This window comes from Thermobia domestica, chromosome 10 (genome assembly GCF_964235325.1).
Source record: "Thermobia domestica chromosome 10, izTheDome1.hap1.1, whole genome shotgun sequence".
Taxonomy (NCBI): domain Eukaryota; kingdom Metazoa; phylum Arthropoda; class Insecta; order Zygentoma; family Lepismatidae; genus Thermobia; species Thermobia domestica.
In genome coordinates, this window is record NC_137463.1 from 19,329,288 (window position 1) to 19,345,619 (window position 16,332).

The following is a 16,332-nucleotide window of genomic DNA, read 5'->3' on the forward strand; positions in this document are numbered from 1 at the left end:
TTGACGTTTTATGTTTGAAATTATTGCAGTTCAGTGGTGCAGAAAATGGGATATGGAGAGCGTGACGGCGCAGCGCAATGTTCTTATGAACGTGCCATTGACTGCAAATTACAGTACACTTTGGTTTCAAGTTCTTTTGAGACGGTGGGTGTGCTGGTGTTCAGCTTCTCAGAGCTTGAAACCATTTTCAATAAATGAACGAAACATTTCACGATCTTTCCCCCCGTTTTTTGTATATTTTAATGATAAAAAAACTCATACATACTCTCGTGAATAAATAACTCCTGTTGGTTCTATTATCTTTCTTAGTTCTATAGATTATTGTCGTGTTTTTTTTTTTTTTTCTGTGAGTAAGTTCTTGCAACGTTGATTTCACGTGATTCCAAGCTAACTAAAAGTCTGAAATTTCGCACAGATACGTAAACACGATAACAATACAAAATATTTACATGTTTTTAACTAGCTTATCGTTTTAGTGTAAAATTAATAAGTTTACTTTTTTTTTTTTTTTTTTTGTCTACTCGTTTGTTAAATTGAAATCTTACAAGGCAGGGCACCTCGGTGTAGCACGCCGATTGTGATAAGATTGCACAGACATAGAGAACATCGAAAAAGAAGCTACACGTATTATATCAGCCATCAAGCGCATTGAAAGAGTCAAATAGGGACATAAAATGTGGTCAAAATGAGATTATGTGGAATATAGCGAGAACGAGAAGAGATATCGGAAAAGGTTAAATGTACGAAATACTACCCATACTCGACGCAAGATAATGCAGTAGAACACACCCATACGAAGAAAGCAGAACATTCAGAAATGGACCAATCTTGTGTACAGTATTGTCGCAATATGTTACGGAAAGGATCGAAAAGGGTGATAAGGAGCAGGGAGAAAGAAGAAACGAAAACAGAAAATCCGTGTTTATGATTTGGGTGCATATGTTGCCCGTGTGCGAAAGAGACGCAGATTCATTTCAATGCACGAAGATGGGAGAAAACTCACGAAGGATACAAACGCCGTTCGTATAGACAGCCAGCGAGACAGTATTGCGCAGTGGGTTGCATATATCGCGTGATGGGAACAAAAATGCGTAGCACAGTAGAATGTAATAGCAGGTGGTCCACATACGTAAGATAAACAGCTACAGAGATACCAGTACCACAAATGAGTATCAACATTACGTCACTACAAGAATACGCGTACAACATAACAATAATAGTAACATTTTTGTTTTTGTGTTACTACTGCCTACACACATTTTCGTTTCCAACATCCATCTCATCGTAGTTTCTATTGCGCGATATATGCAACCCACTGCGCAGTACTATCTCGCTGGCTGTCTATACGAACGGCCTTTCCATCCTTCCTCGTGTTCTCCCATCTTCGTGCATTGAGATGAATCTGCGTCTCTTTCGCATACGGGCAACATATGCACCCAAAGCAAAAACACTTATTTTCTATTTTTGTTTCTTCTTTCTTTCTGCTCCTTACCACCCTTTACGATCCTTTCCATAACATATTGCTACAATATTGTACACAAGATTGGTCCATTTCTGGATGTTCTGCTTTCTTTGCATGAGTGTGTTTTACTGCATTGCATTGCGTCAACTATGGGTAGTATTTCGTACATTTAACCTTTTCCGATATATCTCTCGTTCTCGCTATATTCCTCATAATCTCATTTTGACCACATTTTTTATGTCCGTATTTGACCGTTTCAGTGTGCTTGTTGGCCGATATAATACGTGTAGCTTCTTTTTCGATATTCTCTATGTCTGTGCAATCTTTTCACAATCTGCGTGTTACACTTGGGTACCCTACCTTGTTAGAAGTTAAATTTCTCGCGTTTCCATAGCGACTAATGCTCTGAAATTTTGTACAAATATGTAAACCTGATGATAATACAACTTTCCTCTTTAGTAACTTTATATAGTCGTTCCTGGTGGTTCCCAGTGGGGGACACTCGGTCGGTAAGGTGTAACAGCTTTTTCAGGCTGGCTATCCTGAATGAGGTTTTGCCTGGGTTTTTCTCATTCACACCAGGCAAATGCTGGACTGGTGCCTAACAATGGTCCCAGGCCGCTTCCTTTTTTCCTCACCAATTCCCCGGGCAGTGTATTCGCCGAGGAACGTCATCCCTCATATGTGTGACGGGCTAACATGGCCATACATGCCCAAAGCCCAGAAACCCCTCCTAATCCTTTCTGGTGATCTAGTGGCGAGCGTGTGTGCTTTGGTGCTTGTGGTTCCGGGTTCGATTCTAGGTGGAAGAGTATTAGGAAATTTGAACGATTACGCAGATTCGGAATCCACCTTAAGCTGTAGGTTTACGTCTCATGTAGTCTCGGTGTTGAAAAAGATGCTAAATTTCTAGTAAAATTGTAAAAAAAAAAAAAAAAAGAAGAAAAAGAAAAAAAACTTTTAAAACCCGTGCTTTGATAAACTAAACTAAACTGTATAACTCAAAAATAACTGAAGACTAGAGTTAAATATCTACGAAGTACAATTAAACAAGTGAAATCTGTTATTGTTAATACGATAACGAATTCGATCGAAATACTTTTAAATTAATACGTACTCTTTGTTTATTCAATTGGATATTATCTGTTTTTAATATAATAATTGTTTTGTGATTCACTTACTCTTGTTTACAGTTGAGGATTCTTTGGTAATAATGCTGTACATGTTGTCAGTTGTAAAATATCTATAATAAACGGTATAAAAACTAGAAGCGTATCAACAACTCAGTGACTATGACGAGAAATCATGCATATGCTCTTTATGCATAGATAACTTCACATTAGAATTCTGCAGAGCTTATCTAGGTCCATGAACTTCTTTCTATAAGACTAACTAACGCAATTGGAGACGTCATATGTCCAGCACGAATACAGCTAGACTCAATGGTATTTGTAAATAAGCAGGAAGTAAAGGACATTACCTTTCAAGTGTGTTCAATGCACTTATCACAACGCTTACTACAAAACATTCTAGATGAATTATGGTGTCATAAAAATGAATGCTTTTGCATTTTGCTCGTGTGGCAACAGGAATTAACTTAAAAAAAGAAATGAATCACGTGATATTTTTCAAAAAGTTCAGTTGTTGAATGGTGTGATGCAACAGCGTATCGCTTTTAAGATTAGATTATGTATAAAACTTAATGATAGAAGATCTTAAGTGTACAACCAGAAGCTGTTTAGAATTATATCCTGTTAAAAAGAATTTCTAAGAAGGAGAGGATAAACCTGCCCAACAGCTGTCAGCTGCCACAAATGTGGACCGATTATGATAACTAGTTTACTTCCATTTTTGAGGCTTTGCGCTCATTCAGGAGAGAGCAATAGAAATATAAATCGTGAAAAATGCTCACACATTATCGTTGACTGAATTGTTCTAGTTATGAAATCTGTATACCTTCAAAAGGGCATAGTTATAAGTTAGTCATCAAAATGCTTTAATGGTTATGAAAGCACGTGAGATAGTATGACATTTTCCTCTCTCCACCAAGGATTATATTAAGAATTGAAGAGAGACATCGGTGCAAGAAGGGGACAGCTCCAATTTTACATTTGGTTCAGGATTGAAACAAACTATTATTAGAAATCTGTTTACTCTACTTTGGCCTCCAAACTTTTTGCAAACAAATGTCTTACCCCTATAACATCACATTTCGTTACAAAATGTTTGGAGGCGAAATTAAAATAAATTGCATTTTAACAGTTTTTTAATTGTGAATCAAATCCGCAGTTGGATCTATTCCCTTCGTGCGCCGTGGTTTTCAATTAGAATATTCATAAAAAGTCTCAACGCACTTCGATGTAAGTATACAGAGTTCACCTTTTTAATTGATTATTTCGTTTTCATTGTGTGTCATTGTGGGTCCAGATCACTGAGATGAACAGTGACACTTCCGATGCCGTTTAAATCCAAATTCAGCCCCGCGACTTCGGGAAGGAAGAGGGAGATATATAAAAATGATCGAAAATGGCCGATAACAGAGCACTTCAGTAATAGTAAAAAGTGACTAACTAATTGAACACATTACTAATTTTTCTTATTTTAACCAAGCAGAGCGGGTAATTGACGCTAGTACGTAGGGAATATTACTCCAGAATCGCAAAACATTTCAGTTCTTGTATTTCGGTAACATTGAATTTCTTCGTTTTATAAAGACTGTGAATGATTATTATCCTCTCTGCTGCTGGTAATTCCAGATCTACTCATAATCTTAATAAGGGATAGCACATAGTTATTAGTTTTCTTTTTATAATTAAAATTACATTGTATATCTGGTCATCCGATAACAGCATTTTGCAGGCTACTGTCAACGGATGTTACTGTTGTGGCAGTTGTAAAAAAAAAAAAAAAAAAAAAAAAAAAAAAAAAAAAAAAAAAAAAAAAAAAGCACTTAAGTCGTATTGTAGTTTAGTTTCCATAAGGAAAAATTGATTTTGAGTTCCATGTTAAGTGACCTTGATTACTATAGTAGTTAATTAGCTATACTCTATTGAATGTAAAGAGCGTATCTTCAGTGATGTTTTAACATTCGGTAAACATACTTTTTTCTCTTTATGTTGTAGAATAAATATGTTATTGTGCCACTTTTCGAAAATGTAATTTGCAGTTTTTCTTTTCGAAGTGAAATACATTTAGCAACTTTCGAATGTTAAAGAAGAATAAAAGTACATTTTACGTGCCTCTTGGTGCTTGGAAAAGTAAAGACAAGGCAGAATCGAGAGCAGGTTATTGGATCATCAGTCACGGTTTTTATTGCTAAACAAGTCGCGGACGTGTTGCTGTATAGCCGAAGGGTAAAGGAAAGATGGAAATATTGTCTTCCCTGTTTATTTATTCCTCCTAGACACACATTCACACTTGCGCTGCATGCGACCGGCAACAACCGAGTGAGAAATCATGGGAATCACTTCTCGCCGGAATATCCTCAACGAGATCGTTATCATCTCCTTCAATGTATATCTCTGCAAAGTTGTGCGTTTTGGTGGAAAAGGTCTGTTGTTTGCTTTACCACTTCTTTGTAAGAAACGTACGGTACTAGTACTAAGTTATTACATTGAAACTATTGAGCACAAAAGATTCGATCATAAGAAGTACAAGTTAAGGATGGTAATCAGTCTAGCCTCCTTTCAAACTGTTGCGAAAGTGAAAAAGACCATTTCTTCGTAATTATTTGGTATCTATCTATCTATATAAATAAAAATGAAACTATGTGTCTTCATAACGCTTGAAACACATCTCGATCAAATTTTCAACATAGGTGAGGTTCGGTTCGACTCTGGGATGTTTTTTTTTTTATCATTTCACTTTGATGGTGCAACTTAGGGTTGGGGGAGGAAGATATATATATAATGATCAAAAATGACCGATATGAGTGTCGGATCCATAGTTTTTGGGGTCGCTGAGATAAACAGTAACACTTCCGATGCTATTTAAATCCTAATTCAGCCCCGCAGTGACCCGATAACTGTTATCAGAGAGCGCTTCAATAATAGAAAGTGACTTACTATCGGAAGATATTACTAATTTTTTCTTAATTTAACCCAGCAAAGCGTGTAATTGACGGTCATTTCAACAATGAGATCTCGGAAACCACAAGCTCTAAAAACACGCAGTTTTCATACCAGTGCACCTATCTTTGAAACCTACAGTTTTCGCAGTATTGAAGTCAGTTTCAAGTGGTGGCTATGCAAATATTGCCCAAAGACAAATTAAATAAATGAATCAGACGATAACCCGTAGACTTTTACAGGTTTTGTTTTTTCGCATCTTACCAGAATGCTTTCAATAATTAAATTCTCTCAGTGAACAAAACAAAATAATAAAACAACAGCGTGTATTATTTTCTGATTATTGATCGAACTTATACCCTTGAACGAAATTTCAAAGCCCATCTCTTGGAACTGACTGAATTATTTTAAATATTGTTTCTCCGTGAAAGATGCAGTGGAAAAATAGTGCTAACATGCTCCAGTCTGTTGACGATTAGCACATTTTTACACTGACCTTAAGTGTATGAAGATACTACTAGTTTCAATAAAACTTGATGCAGTTGATAATTATTACTGGTGTGTGTGTGTTTGTATCGTGTTTTTAAATTTGTAAATGAAGGTTAAATAGTGGGCGGGGTTGCATTTGTTATGTAAGAATGAGAAGTTAGAGCTATTTGTTCAAAGTAAACTAATTTCGAGAGAAATAGTTTTTTTTTTCATTTTTTTTTTCATTGTAGTATAACAAAATTCTTTCGTGCATATCCAATTATTCTTTTATGTTTCGCTACGAGTAATAGCAGAAGTGAAGGACATAGCCTTTGGCGGTATGCATGTTACTTTAAGCATGGCAGATCAGACAGAGATTGTTTCTAAGTACGATCTTTGAAAATTATTACCTATCTCTATTATATGCATTGGTAGTAATGCTAATAATATTCATCGAAGACGCTGCGAACCACCTTGTACACAAAGGGGAAACGAGTGCTTAGTGTGGTCTTTTCATCGCGGAAGCATCAGTGCAGAACTGTTGTAATCATTAATAATGAATTAGCATAAAGTGAACGTCCCTTTTGGTTCAGAGCAGCAGGAAATCACGTGGCTTTTTGATCACCAACATTTTATGTTTAGTTGACTAAAGATGAATTTGAGAGCGGAGCGAGGATAAAAGAAGATCCCGTTACCTGCTTGTGGCAATTCATGCTGATGGTACTGTCATAGCAACGTTTCTTTTCAGCACAACTTGACGCGATGAAGCGTGCATCTATCGATTGACGCCATCCATCGGGTTGTGCTTCATTACGCTTGTGGGAAAATACTGTAGATCGTCGAGTAAGTGGCTGTCACAGAGAGAGCGTGTCAACCGTTGAATGAAAAGAAAAGGAAGAAAGAAAAGAAATAATCTAAATGTTCGAGTGAAAATATTAAATGCGAATTAAAATAGTTTTGAGTTTGTTAGGTTGGGTGATGTACAACTTAAAAAAAAATCAAAGCCAATATATTTCAGTCAAAAATTTTCTTGTAGACCTTATATCTGGAGAACTACATATAGTGTAGCCAAACTCAAACTATCACTTAACTCAGCATGATGTGCTTATTCCATAGAAAATACGAAAACTCAATTTAAGGGCCGTTCAAAAATTTTCTGGACCCTGATCCAAAACTAATTATTGACCAAGATCACAATCTTTCGGTCCATTTTTGTTTTCCTAAAATTCTTGTTTAATCATTTTATATTGGCTACTCGTGTAAACCTTAAATAATTTTTGAAAAGAAAGATGGGGGATTGGTTAAATACAAACTACTTTATTAGATGAATAAAGTTAACAAACATTCTCACCTCGTAATTTGAGAGGTCCCTGGTTGAATTTGCGAACAGTAATGCGGATATATTTTCTCTCCAAAATGTTCCGTCAGTCCTTCCAGGAATACCTTTGGAGACTTCATTCCAATTTTTTTTCTTCTTAGTCAGTCTTTTCTTCTCAGTACAGTTTCACTCTAGTATTCGTATGTTTTATACATGAATAAATTGGCTTTTGTTGCGTATTTTTTTCTTTTTCATGACTTGTTAACCTTTATTTTGAAAACGGAATTACAGGAAAGCACCCATTTCTTCTTGAACGTACTTAATTATTCTCTCAAATATAAATAAAAACTAATAAATGTTTGCAAATTCATTTTAACACGCGTAAGTTCCCCAATTATTTCATGATATTATTAGTTTGAGCACCAAATTCGAGTTTTTGATTCGATAAATACTCTTCTTGAAACGAAATTCCTTGTGTTGCGATTCAGGAAGAGCTATATCCGACATAAGGAGCACATGGCCTCCATCACTGTTATTTCTTGCTTTGTAGACTGGAGTTCACTAGATCTTAATTCATGTTGCTTTACAATGCTAGAACACCAGGAAGTTCTGAGCCTGGGACCATGTATGTTTAAGTGTTGTTTAGTTATAGAAAATGCTGTTGAACATAGGAATCATTGTCTTCGAAGTGCTGCAAAGAAATTAATTACTCACTTTGTCATAGTTGATTGGATTATTAATTACTCAACGATAAATAATATGTATGGTAACTGAAACCTGTGTTTCACATGACCCTATTATAACGAAATAGTTAACTTCCTCCTCCACCGTTGTTTTGAAAATTATAAAAGCAAATAATAAATATATATTAATTTTGCTTCGACTTTCTCTTCAAGTATGCTACTCATAACCAATGGTTCTAAGTTAAAGCTGTAAGACTTTAGCTTTACGTGATGATGATGATTTGATGAAATTATACCAGAAAGGATAACAGGAAAGAATGTGTTAACAATTTTTCGCAGTAGAAAACCATAGTGCCTGACAAACCCGGAAGCCGTAGGAGAGGCTTGTTAGAGATGATTGTGTACTTTGGAAGCATACTCGTGCTGTTGAAGAGAGCAGGTGGAGGAGGATTCGGGACCGGAAATGTTCACGCTTGTTGTAAAGTAATTTTCCGGAGCAAGACAGAGCTTTCCGAATCCTGGTTCAAGATCCTCCACGCCCAAAAGGCGTCCTTCCATACAACTCGGTTCACGCCCACTGAAGCTCGTGCTTCCGAATAACTTCCCTTTCCCTGCTGCTTCCGCTTTCAAATTTTACACTAGACTGAAAAGTATTGAAAAAAAAAAAAGTGTTACACCCTCTAAAGAAATATTGTTTCTTATTACTATAGAACTACGTGGCATATTTTTCCATATTGTTTTCCAACGTAGTGATGTATACAATTGAATGAAGGGAAGGTTGTGTAATTACGTAAGACGGGTGGTGCAAATAACCAAACAAACTTTAATAGTGCTTCCCTTGTAGTTGAGAAACCCTGATTTAATTTTCAATGTCGGTGTAACACGACAAAATTACCGCTAATAATAAAGACATGATGATTTTCTTAAACCAACGTTTTTCAAACCGTGGGGCTACGTTTATTAGCCTAAATGTTCTACGAATCACTCAACCCTTGTCTCTTTGGAAAGCATATTTTTAAAATAGAATTTTCCAATAGTGTTAATAAAAGTGTGCATTTTTTAAAATTCTGTTTACTCACGGACACATAAATTGTTCTATAAACTTCAAAACATTTAAGAATTATGGGTTTCATTAACATCAAGGAGAAAATATTTAGATATTTTAAATCCTCAATTTAAACGCAAGATGCTTCAGTCTGGCAGACACACTACTTCCAGATAGTTCACAGTCAGGCCAATAGTTGTCGCCCACTACGCTGCTTTCAGCATAACGCCCAGAGATGTCGCTAGCGTCTCTACAGCCAATTTGGAGAGAGCCAAAGGCTTGGGGAAAACAGTTGGTATTAGTAGAAAAAGTACATTTTTTTTTTTTAATAATTGAAGGTAATCAGTATCTATATAAGCTATTAGAATTTACATAATCTGTATTAAATTATATAGTCTGCTATTAATATAAGCTATACCTGTTTGAAATTCCCAGTTAAGTCTTTAAGACTGCACATACTTTTTCCGTCATTTTTGGACGCGTTCAGTCTAAGAGAATCACAAGAACCCGTACCTCGAGGATCATCTGTAGTCCGTGGACAACAGTTTGAGAAATACTGCCTTAAATGATTCTTTTGTTTCATATGTTAGCGTCTCGTCTTCGGTACTGGCAACTGGGGATTTGTCTGAAAACAACCTTGGTATTGAAAAACACTTTAAAATAAAGCAGTTGAGAGTGCTCCAAGAGCATTGCCAGAACAAACTTAAAAAGAATGGAGAGGTGGAGAGTGAATGATAACTGTGATTGTTCCTACATGTAAAAGTAAATCTTTTTATCCACACCTTGTTCTGTTTCTCGCAAAACTTCGCAAAATATCATATCTCTATGACTTACAGTTGCCGAGATATGGCACCTCGAATCTCCCGAAATTCGAACTCTTTCGGCCATTATCTGGGGAACGGTGTCCAGTTAGCCAGTAGACCAATGGCACCGGTTATTATTTGGTAACAAAATGTTCACCATCCTCTTAGGTAACAAAATGTCCATCAACACCAATACGATCTCTCTATGACTTATGGTTCCCGAGGTATAGCTACTTAAATCTCTTGAAATCGGAACTATTTTTTAGCCAATATCACGGGAACGGTAAGTCATACCGAGATAACATTGGTATTAATCAATACCTAAGAGGATGGTAAACATTTTGGTACCGATATTAATCGGTTGCCACTGGCCAAACCAGTGAGCAGTTGGACAGTGGCCACCAGGTACTATTTAATACCAAAATATTTACCATTTTCTTAGGCATTGATTAACACCAATATAATCTCTCTCTAACTTATAGTTCCCGAGATATGGCTCCTTAAATCTCTAGAAATCGGCCATTTTTGACCAATATCTCGGGAACAATAAGTGTGACGCGAAAAGTTCCATTACTTTCTCAGATAGTTTTTGATATTCTATCGAATGGAGGGCTCATAATTTCAAAAATCGCAAATAACAGACAGACACACAGACATAGAGAATTCAGTAACGAACTTTTTAAGTTCGTTGATAAATTAGGAACTTGCATGAATTCTAAAAAATCTTAACGAAAATAGAATGGAACAAAGCAAAAAATGTATGATCTTTTAATCTTCGGAAAGCTCCACAAAAACCCAGCTACGTAAATGTCTAATCATTTAAAAAAATAAACTAATTTCATAACAATTAAATTACTACAATATGATGGGGTCAAAACAAACCTACTAACTTCCTTAAAGATTAGCTAATGCTACGTCATTATTGGAATTACTAAATTAAGAGTTTGAAAGTACTGACTAATAACAAACAGTGTACAAAACCTGCAAATATTTAAAACGTTCCGGATAAACATTTTAGTCATCGCAAGAGCAGGACTAACCAAGGCCACTATTGTCCTAACACAGAGCATCTTAACAACTGCTTAAGACGTTTTTAATGGTTCTGCCCTTATTTACATAAAAGATGGGAAGGATAATGTTGATAATTTAGAATGCTTAGTCTAGGATGTCAATGAGCAACATTTCAGACATTGAAGTTTTATTTTTAAAAGTAGTCTTTGTTCAGGTTTCAAAATATCAATATGTTCAAGTGACGCATATAACTGAATCGTTCTCAGAACTGTTTCTTTTCTCTCTCTCTCTCTTTTTTTTTTTTATGTTAGTAGATTTTGGATATACTTTACAAGTTATTGTCTATAAAATTCGCGCCATTCATGGAAAGCAGTATAGGCTATATCGTGCGCAATCTACTGCATCCATTCGTTTTGACCATATTCACATGTAACTAAAATAGGTATAAAACGTTGTTGCGTTAAATTCGATTAGATAGTTCAATATTTTCTGCGTCAGTGAAGCTCTTACACCCTTCTTTTAAACGTTTTTTTACGATTGTTCTAGATAGAGTGGTCATTTTTTCCATTAATAATGGTCATGGTGTACAGTGAATAGCTTCGAAGTGAGATGGTTTGGTGGCTCACATCCGTGAGGAATATTGTTCCAGAACTATTTCATACTCTGACTGCTTGAGATAGCATTTTCAATTGTTGAACATTGATAATAGGTGGTTTTAAAGTAAGATGCCGTAATTGACCATAACGTCGAGGAGTGGTGCCTGAAAAAGTTTCCGTACATTAGGATTGATTTCTCCAAGATTTATTTGAGCTTAATTGAACATATTTTAAACGGTGACACTTTAGTTTAGTTTCGCTTGCTCAGCTCAATTTTGCGTCTCAAATCCGTTTATCCTGTTTTTGCAGTCCTGTGTTCAAGAATTCTCTCGCTCGTAAGGATATGCCTTTTTAACATTGTAAAAAATCAGATGGATTTATATCGAAAATAATAATAATTGATGTGTGAAAGTAAATATCTGTGTGGTGAAACCATGATTGTCAATTTATTAGTTTCCCGTGCACGTGCACTATTTGAATAACAATCAAGGCCCTGGCTACCCAGACCCAACTAGCTATGTTTGTTAAGTGGGCCAGAACCTGGCTTTGGGTAGACCACTCACAGATAGATGTTCAGGAACTACTAATGGGAATTGTAAGGAGATCGCCCTACTAGATTTGAGATAAACACCATCGTAACACCAGTTGCAACTAATGTTAAAATTATGGAGGTCGTTCCGTTTATTATCCCAGAGTTGAATCCTCGCTGGGAAGTAGCTGAGGTGGGACGTTACTCTAATGAATCAAGTAATTCTTCATTGTTTGAATAAATCATTCTAATAATTTTGCCCGAACACTCAGTAATAAATTGTATAAATTTTACCAGCAATCAACGAGAATTCATATTGCCTGTGGGGCTGGAACGATACTGTTCTTCGAACCCATTTTTTTCTCTTCCCTCCTTTGATGTTTCTCTTGGTTTTCGATTTGAGCACTGCTAGGAACAATATAGACGTTTTATTGCTTCCGGCATTGATTCATGTGGAAAACATGGAACGTAGTTGTTAATGCATGATGTGACAAGTGATAAATGGTGATTTTTTTCTTTCTTTTTCTTTTTTTTTTTTGTTATATTGGCCAAAAATCAAAATATCTTATTGTATTATTTTTTTGTCCATGAAGAATTATTAAACGATTTGAAATACTTCTCATTGTTGAACGCAAAGCAATTTTTTGTTCTTTAAATTGATGTTTTTAGCAAAATATTAAAAAGAAAACATTTGTGAGGCTTTAATCAGGGACAGATTTAGAATTTTAATTTTGGGTAGGCCTCGCTTATGGTTACATATACACATTTGATTGATTAACGACAGTAGAAAATTACTTTTACAGTAGTTATTGATACTATTTGGTTAATGACTAACATTAATATAAATAGTGGAAAATATGTTTACACTTTATTGTAGCTTTTAGCGTTTATATATTTTTCAAAATTTTTGGGTAGGCCCGCGCCTACCCGGCCTACCCGCTAAAGCCGCCACTGGCTATAATCTGCATAAAGTTAGTGTTACTTTTATTATTAATATATTTACAAAATATTACTACTGTTGTTCAACTGTATGAAGTACTAGTGTATTTGTAAACTGAATCGGTAATATTCCTTAAGGTCATTGTTTGACGTAATTGGTGATTGTATTTTAAAGTTAGGCATGACGAAGTAAGTCACTCCTTTTTGTAGGAAGGAGCCACTAGAATTTTGTTTACAGTGGAAAAAGTAAATCTCATATTGTGGGCGGCATGAGTAATGCATCCTTCCGCCGTTGTATAATCGTATACCATCTGTTCGTGTTTCTTTTACTACTGAATGTTCATAGTAGTCTAGATTGACTGGCCTTGATTTGTGTTTTTACCGGTTCATAATCTGCATTCTCTTCTCTTTTGATTAGGTGTCCTGGAGATGACTGCCACGGAGAATACAATCCGGTTCAGTGGGCACACCCTCGACAAGGCAACCAAGGCCAAGGTGACCTTGGAAAATTACTATAGCAATTTAATAGCCCAGCATATCGAACGGAAGCAAAGGTAAGCCCTTCTTCCTCTTTCCTTCCGCAATCGATGCTAAAAGAGGCAATTAGTCCTCATGTAAACAAAATCGCTTTTTAGAGCTACTGGTAAAGTATGATAGAGTGCTCGGGGCGAAATTTGTTTGTTTGCAAGTGTTACATCCGAACTTCTCTGCATTCGCCAGCTGTTCGAAGTTCTAGTTTGTAAGTGCAAGATTTTTTATTCCTTTTTCTAATAAAGGCATGGATACAGGATGTTCTACAACGCATTTATGAAGTTGAAACCGTAAGCTCTCGATCTGCCTTTCACTTGAGCGGTAATTTCTTAATGCTCTTACATGTCTACAGAAGTAATGGTATTGATATGCTGTAGTTAGTTCATTTGCATGCTAGGGATAGGGATAAGGATTAGCTCAAAACAGTAGGGTAAGACGGGGTAATTGAGAGGTAAGTTTTGTTAAATTTCAAGTTCTGATAAAAAGAACTATACAAGTTACATAATTTATTTTAAATTCACTTTGAAAATAATGAAATGAGAAATTAGTTTAAAAATATTTTAATGCTTTGAGTTTGGCGCTTGCACAATAAAAACTAAAACTATCCGTACTGAATCGGGGGTAAGTGGGAAGCTTGGCTATAAAATGTGTCCTGAAACGACATATACTATATAATGAGGAGTAATTTGATATAAAAGTGCAAACTTTCCTCTTTCCAAATTTGTATGTAGTTGTGTATTCAACAAAAAAATAAATAACTTACCGATATTTGTACTACAGGAACGTTAACAAAACTTTGCTTTCAAAATTGCTAAGTCAACCTAAGAAATACTAGTTATACATAATACAAGGGTATTTAAGGATATAAAAATATTAACATTGAGCTTCAAAATAAAAGTTAAATGAAAAAAAAATGGGCTTTCATGACTTGACAAAACTTTCTTAAGTGCCCATTTTTGTCGTCAGCATGAACCATTTAAAAGAAATGAGAATGTATATAAGAGAATACATAATGGTATATATCATATAAATTATTTTATTTATTTATTTATTTTTGTAACATTTGTATGGCATCAGATACGCCTTCAGAAAAAGAATTTTAACAGTTTCGTACTTGCCTCAGAGGACTAGTATTCGATTAATACATTATTAGAATTTTAACAGCATTATTAATTATTTTGAACTACGTACATGCTAGAAAATTTCTTCTGTTTTTAAAGTTTTTCACTTGTGTTCCACCGTTTAACATAAGTCTGTTCTTCAGTATATCAAGGTTTAAAATTATTATCCATTGTTCATAACTAAGCGCGGTGAAATTGTTACCCATAATAGTTTACAGACATATATATTTAATCAGTGTACCTTAATAATAATAACAGCCCCACAATAGTTTTGTGTATCGAATCTCAGGGTATGGATTCGATGTATTTTGTTACACAGAATCCAAATTTCCAAACCCCAAGACGATTGACCGTGTCAATTTTGTTTTATGGGCGAAAAACATGCGTCCTCCCTATCCAAAATCGCTCAAATTTTTCGCCCATAAAAATGGACACGATCAATCATCCTGGGGTTTCGAAATTTGGATTCTGTGTAACAAAATACATCGAATCCATACCCTGAGATCCGACACACAAAACTATTGTGGGGCTGTGTAATAATAATAATAATAATAATAATAATAATAATAATAATAATAATAATAAAAGAAGTAATAAATGAGATCGATTTTCCTAGTATTTACTCAGTTTTTAGTACAGCAGCGAACTGTCATTTCGTCACCTAGTTGTAATAACTGGAGCAAGTTGGAGCAGAACAAGAGTGAATTTTTAACGTTGAGACGAACTGTTCATTATTAATAATAACAATCAATCAAAAACATTTTCTACAAAATGTTGCAATTAGTATCGCACATGTTCAACATATTTTTAAGATCACATGTTTAATCTATACGTGCACATCATTTACTTGAAATTTTCGAAAATATATTGATTAAATTTTTGACCTCTAACAAGATTTTGCAAAATGTAAGTAATCAATACAAAATAATGGCTTAGTTATTCATCTAATTGTTATGTAGAATGATTCAGTTGCAAGAGTTTGTAGAAAACTGTTTTTATTTTACCAACGAAAACAGCTCAGTTTCATGTTAAAAGTTGACCCTTCTCTTCTGCAGTTTTCTCAAATATTGCTAGTTCTTGTAGAAGGTATCATTTCTTTTTTTCTGGAAAGAGATTCCTCTCGTAAAACTTGATATTACTTTGTATCAATGTTTTCCCATAAATATTAACATATACCTTTTCTCAAGTTTCATCGAACTGAATATTACGAAACGTTGTGACTCTAATTTAAATACAATCCAATTATAGTTTCATTTTGCTGCAACAATAACATATTGACAATATTGAGAAGAATGAATATTAAAGAAAGAAGTTACTGAAAATGTGATAAACAAAAGCTTCCTCATTTTTCCTTTTTGACAAATCGTTTATAGTTCTCATATTCCGTGAAGAGTTCTGAGTTTGATTCCCCCTGAGAGCTCATGAGGTTCGTTCCCACGTCAAATTGTGGTTCTTCATTTAATTTGTTCGTGTGTTTAAAAGGAACGTTGCATTATAAATAATGAACTTGTTTCTTCGGAAAACTGCGTTATATCTCCCGGGATTCAAATATTTACATTAGTCGAAGTTAAAATTAGATATCAGTTAACGAGCAATAATGTAGATTGTAGATGGTGACTTCAATTTGCATACTGCTCAAGTTAATTCGTAATTACACGAATTTTTGCGAACTAGGATATGTTGTTCTGTTGTCCTATTGTGTTAACAGTATATAATTTGGTGTGTCAGCTAAATAATATCGTATCATGTGGAGTAGTTA

At 35.0% G+C, this 16,332-nt stretch overlaps 1 protein-coding gene across 3 annotated transcripts in view; it reads left to right on the forward strand.

Annotated features, from left to right (window-relative positions):
* trc (Serine/threonine-protein kinase tricornered) overlaps window positions 1-16,332 on the forward strand; it is a 230,655-nt gene that overhangs the window by 162,675 nt on the left and 51,648 nt on the right. For all 3 annotated transcript variants that reach the window (XM_081727837.1, XM_081727836.1, XM_081727835.1), the window contains one exon: window positions 13,340-13,475. In XM_081727837.1, coding sequence (XP_081583963.1) covers window positions 13,351-13,475 — 125 coding nt within the window. In that variant the 5' untranslated portion in view covers window positions 13,340-13,350. The remainder of the gene's footprint in view (window positions 1-13,339; window positions 13,476-16,332) is intronic.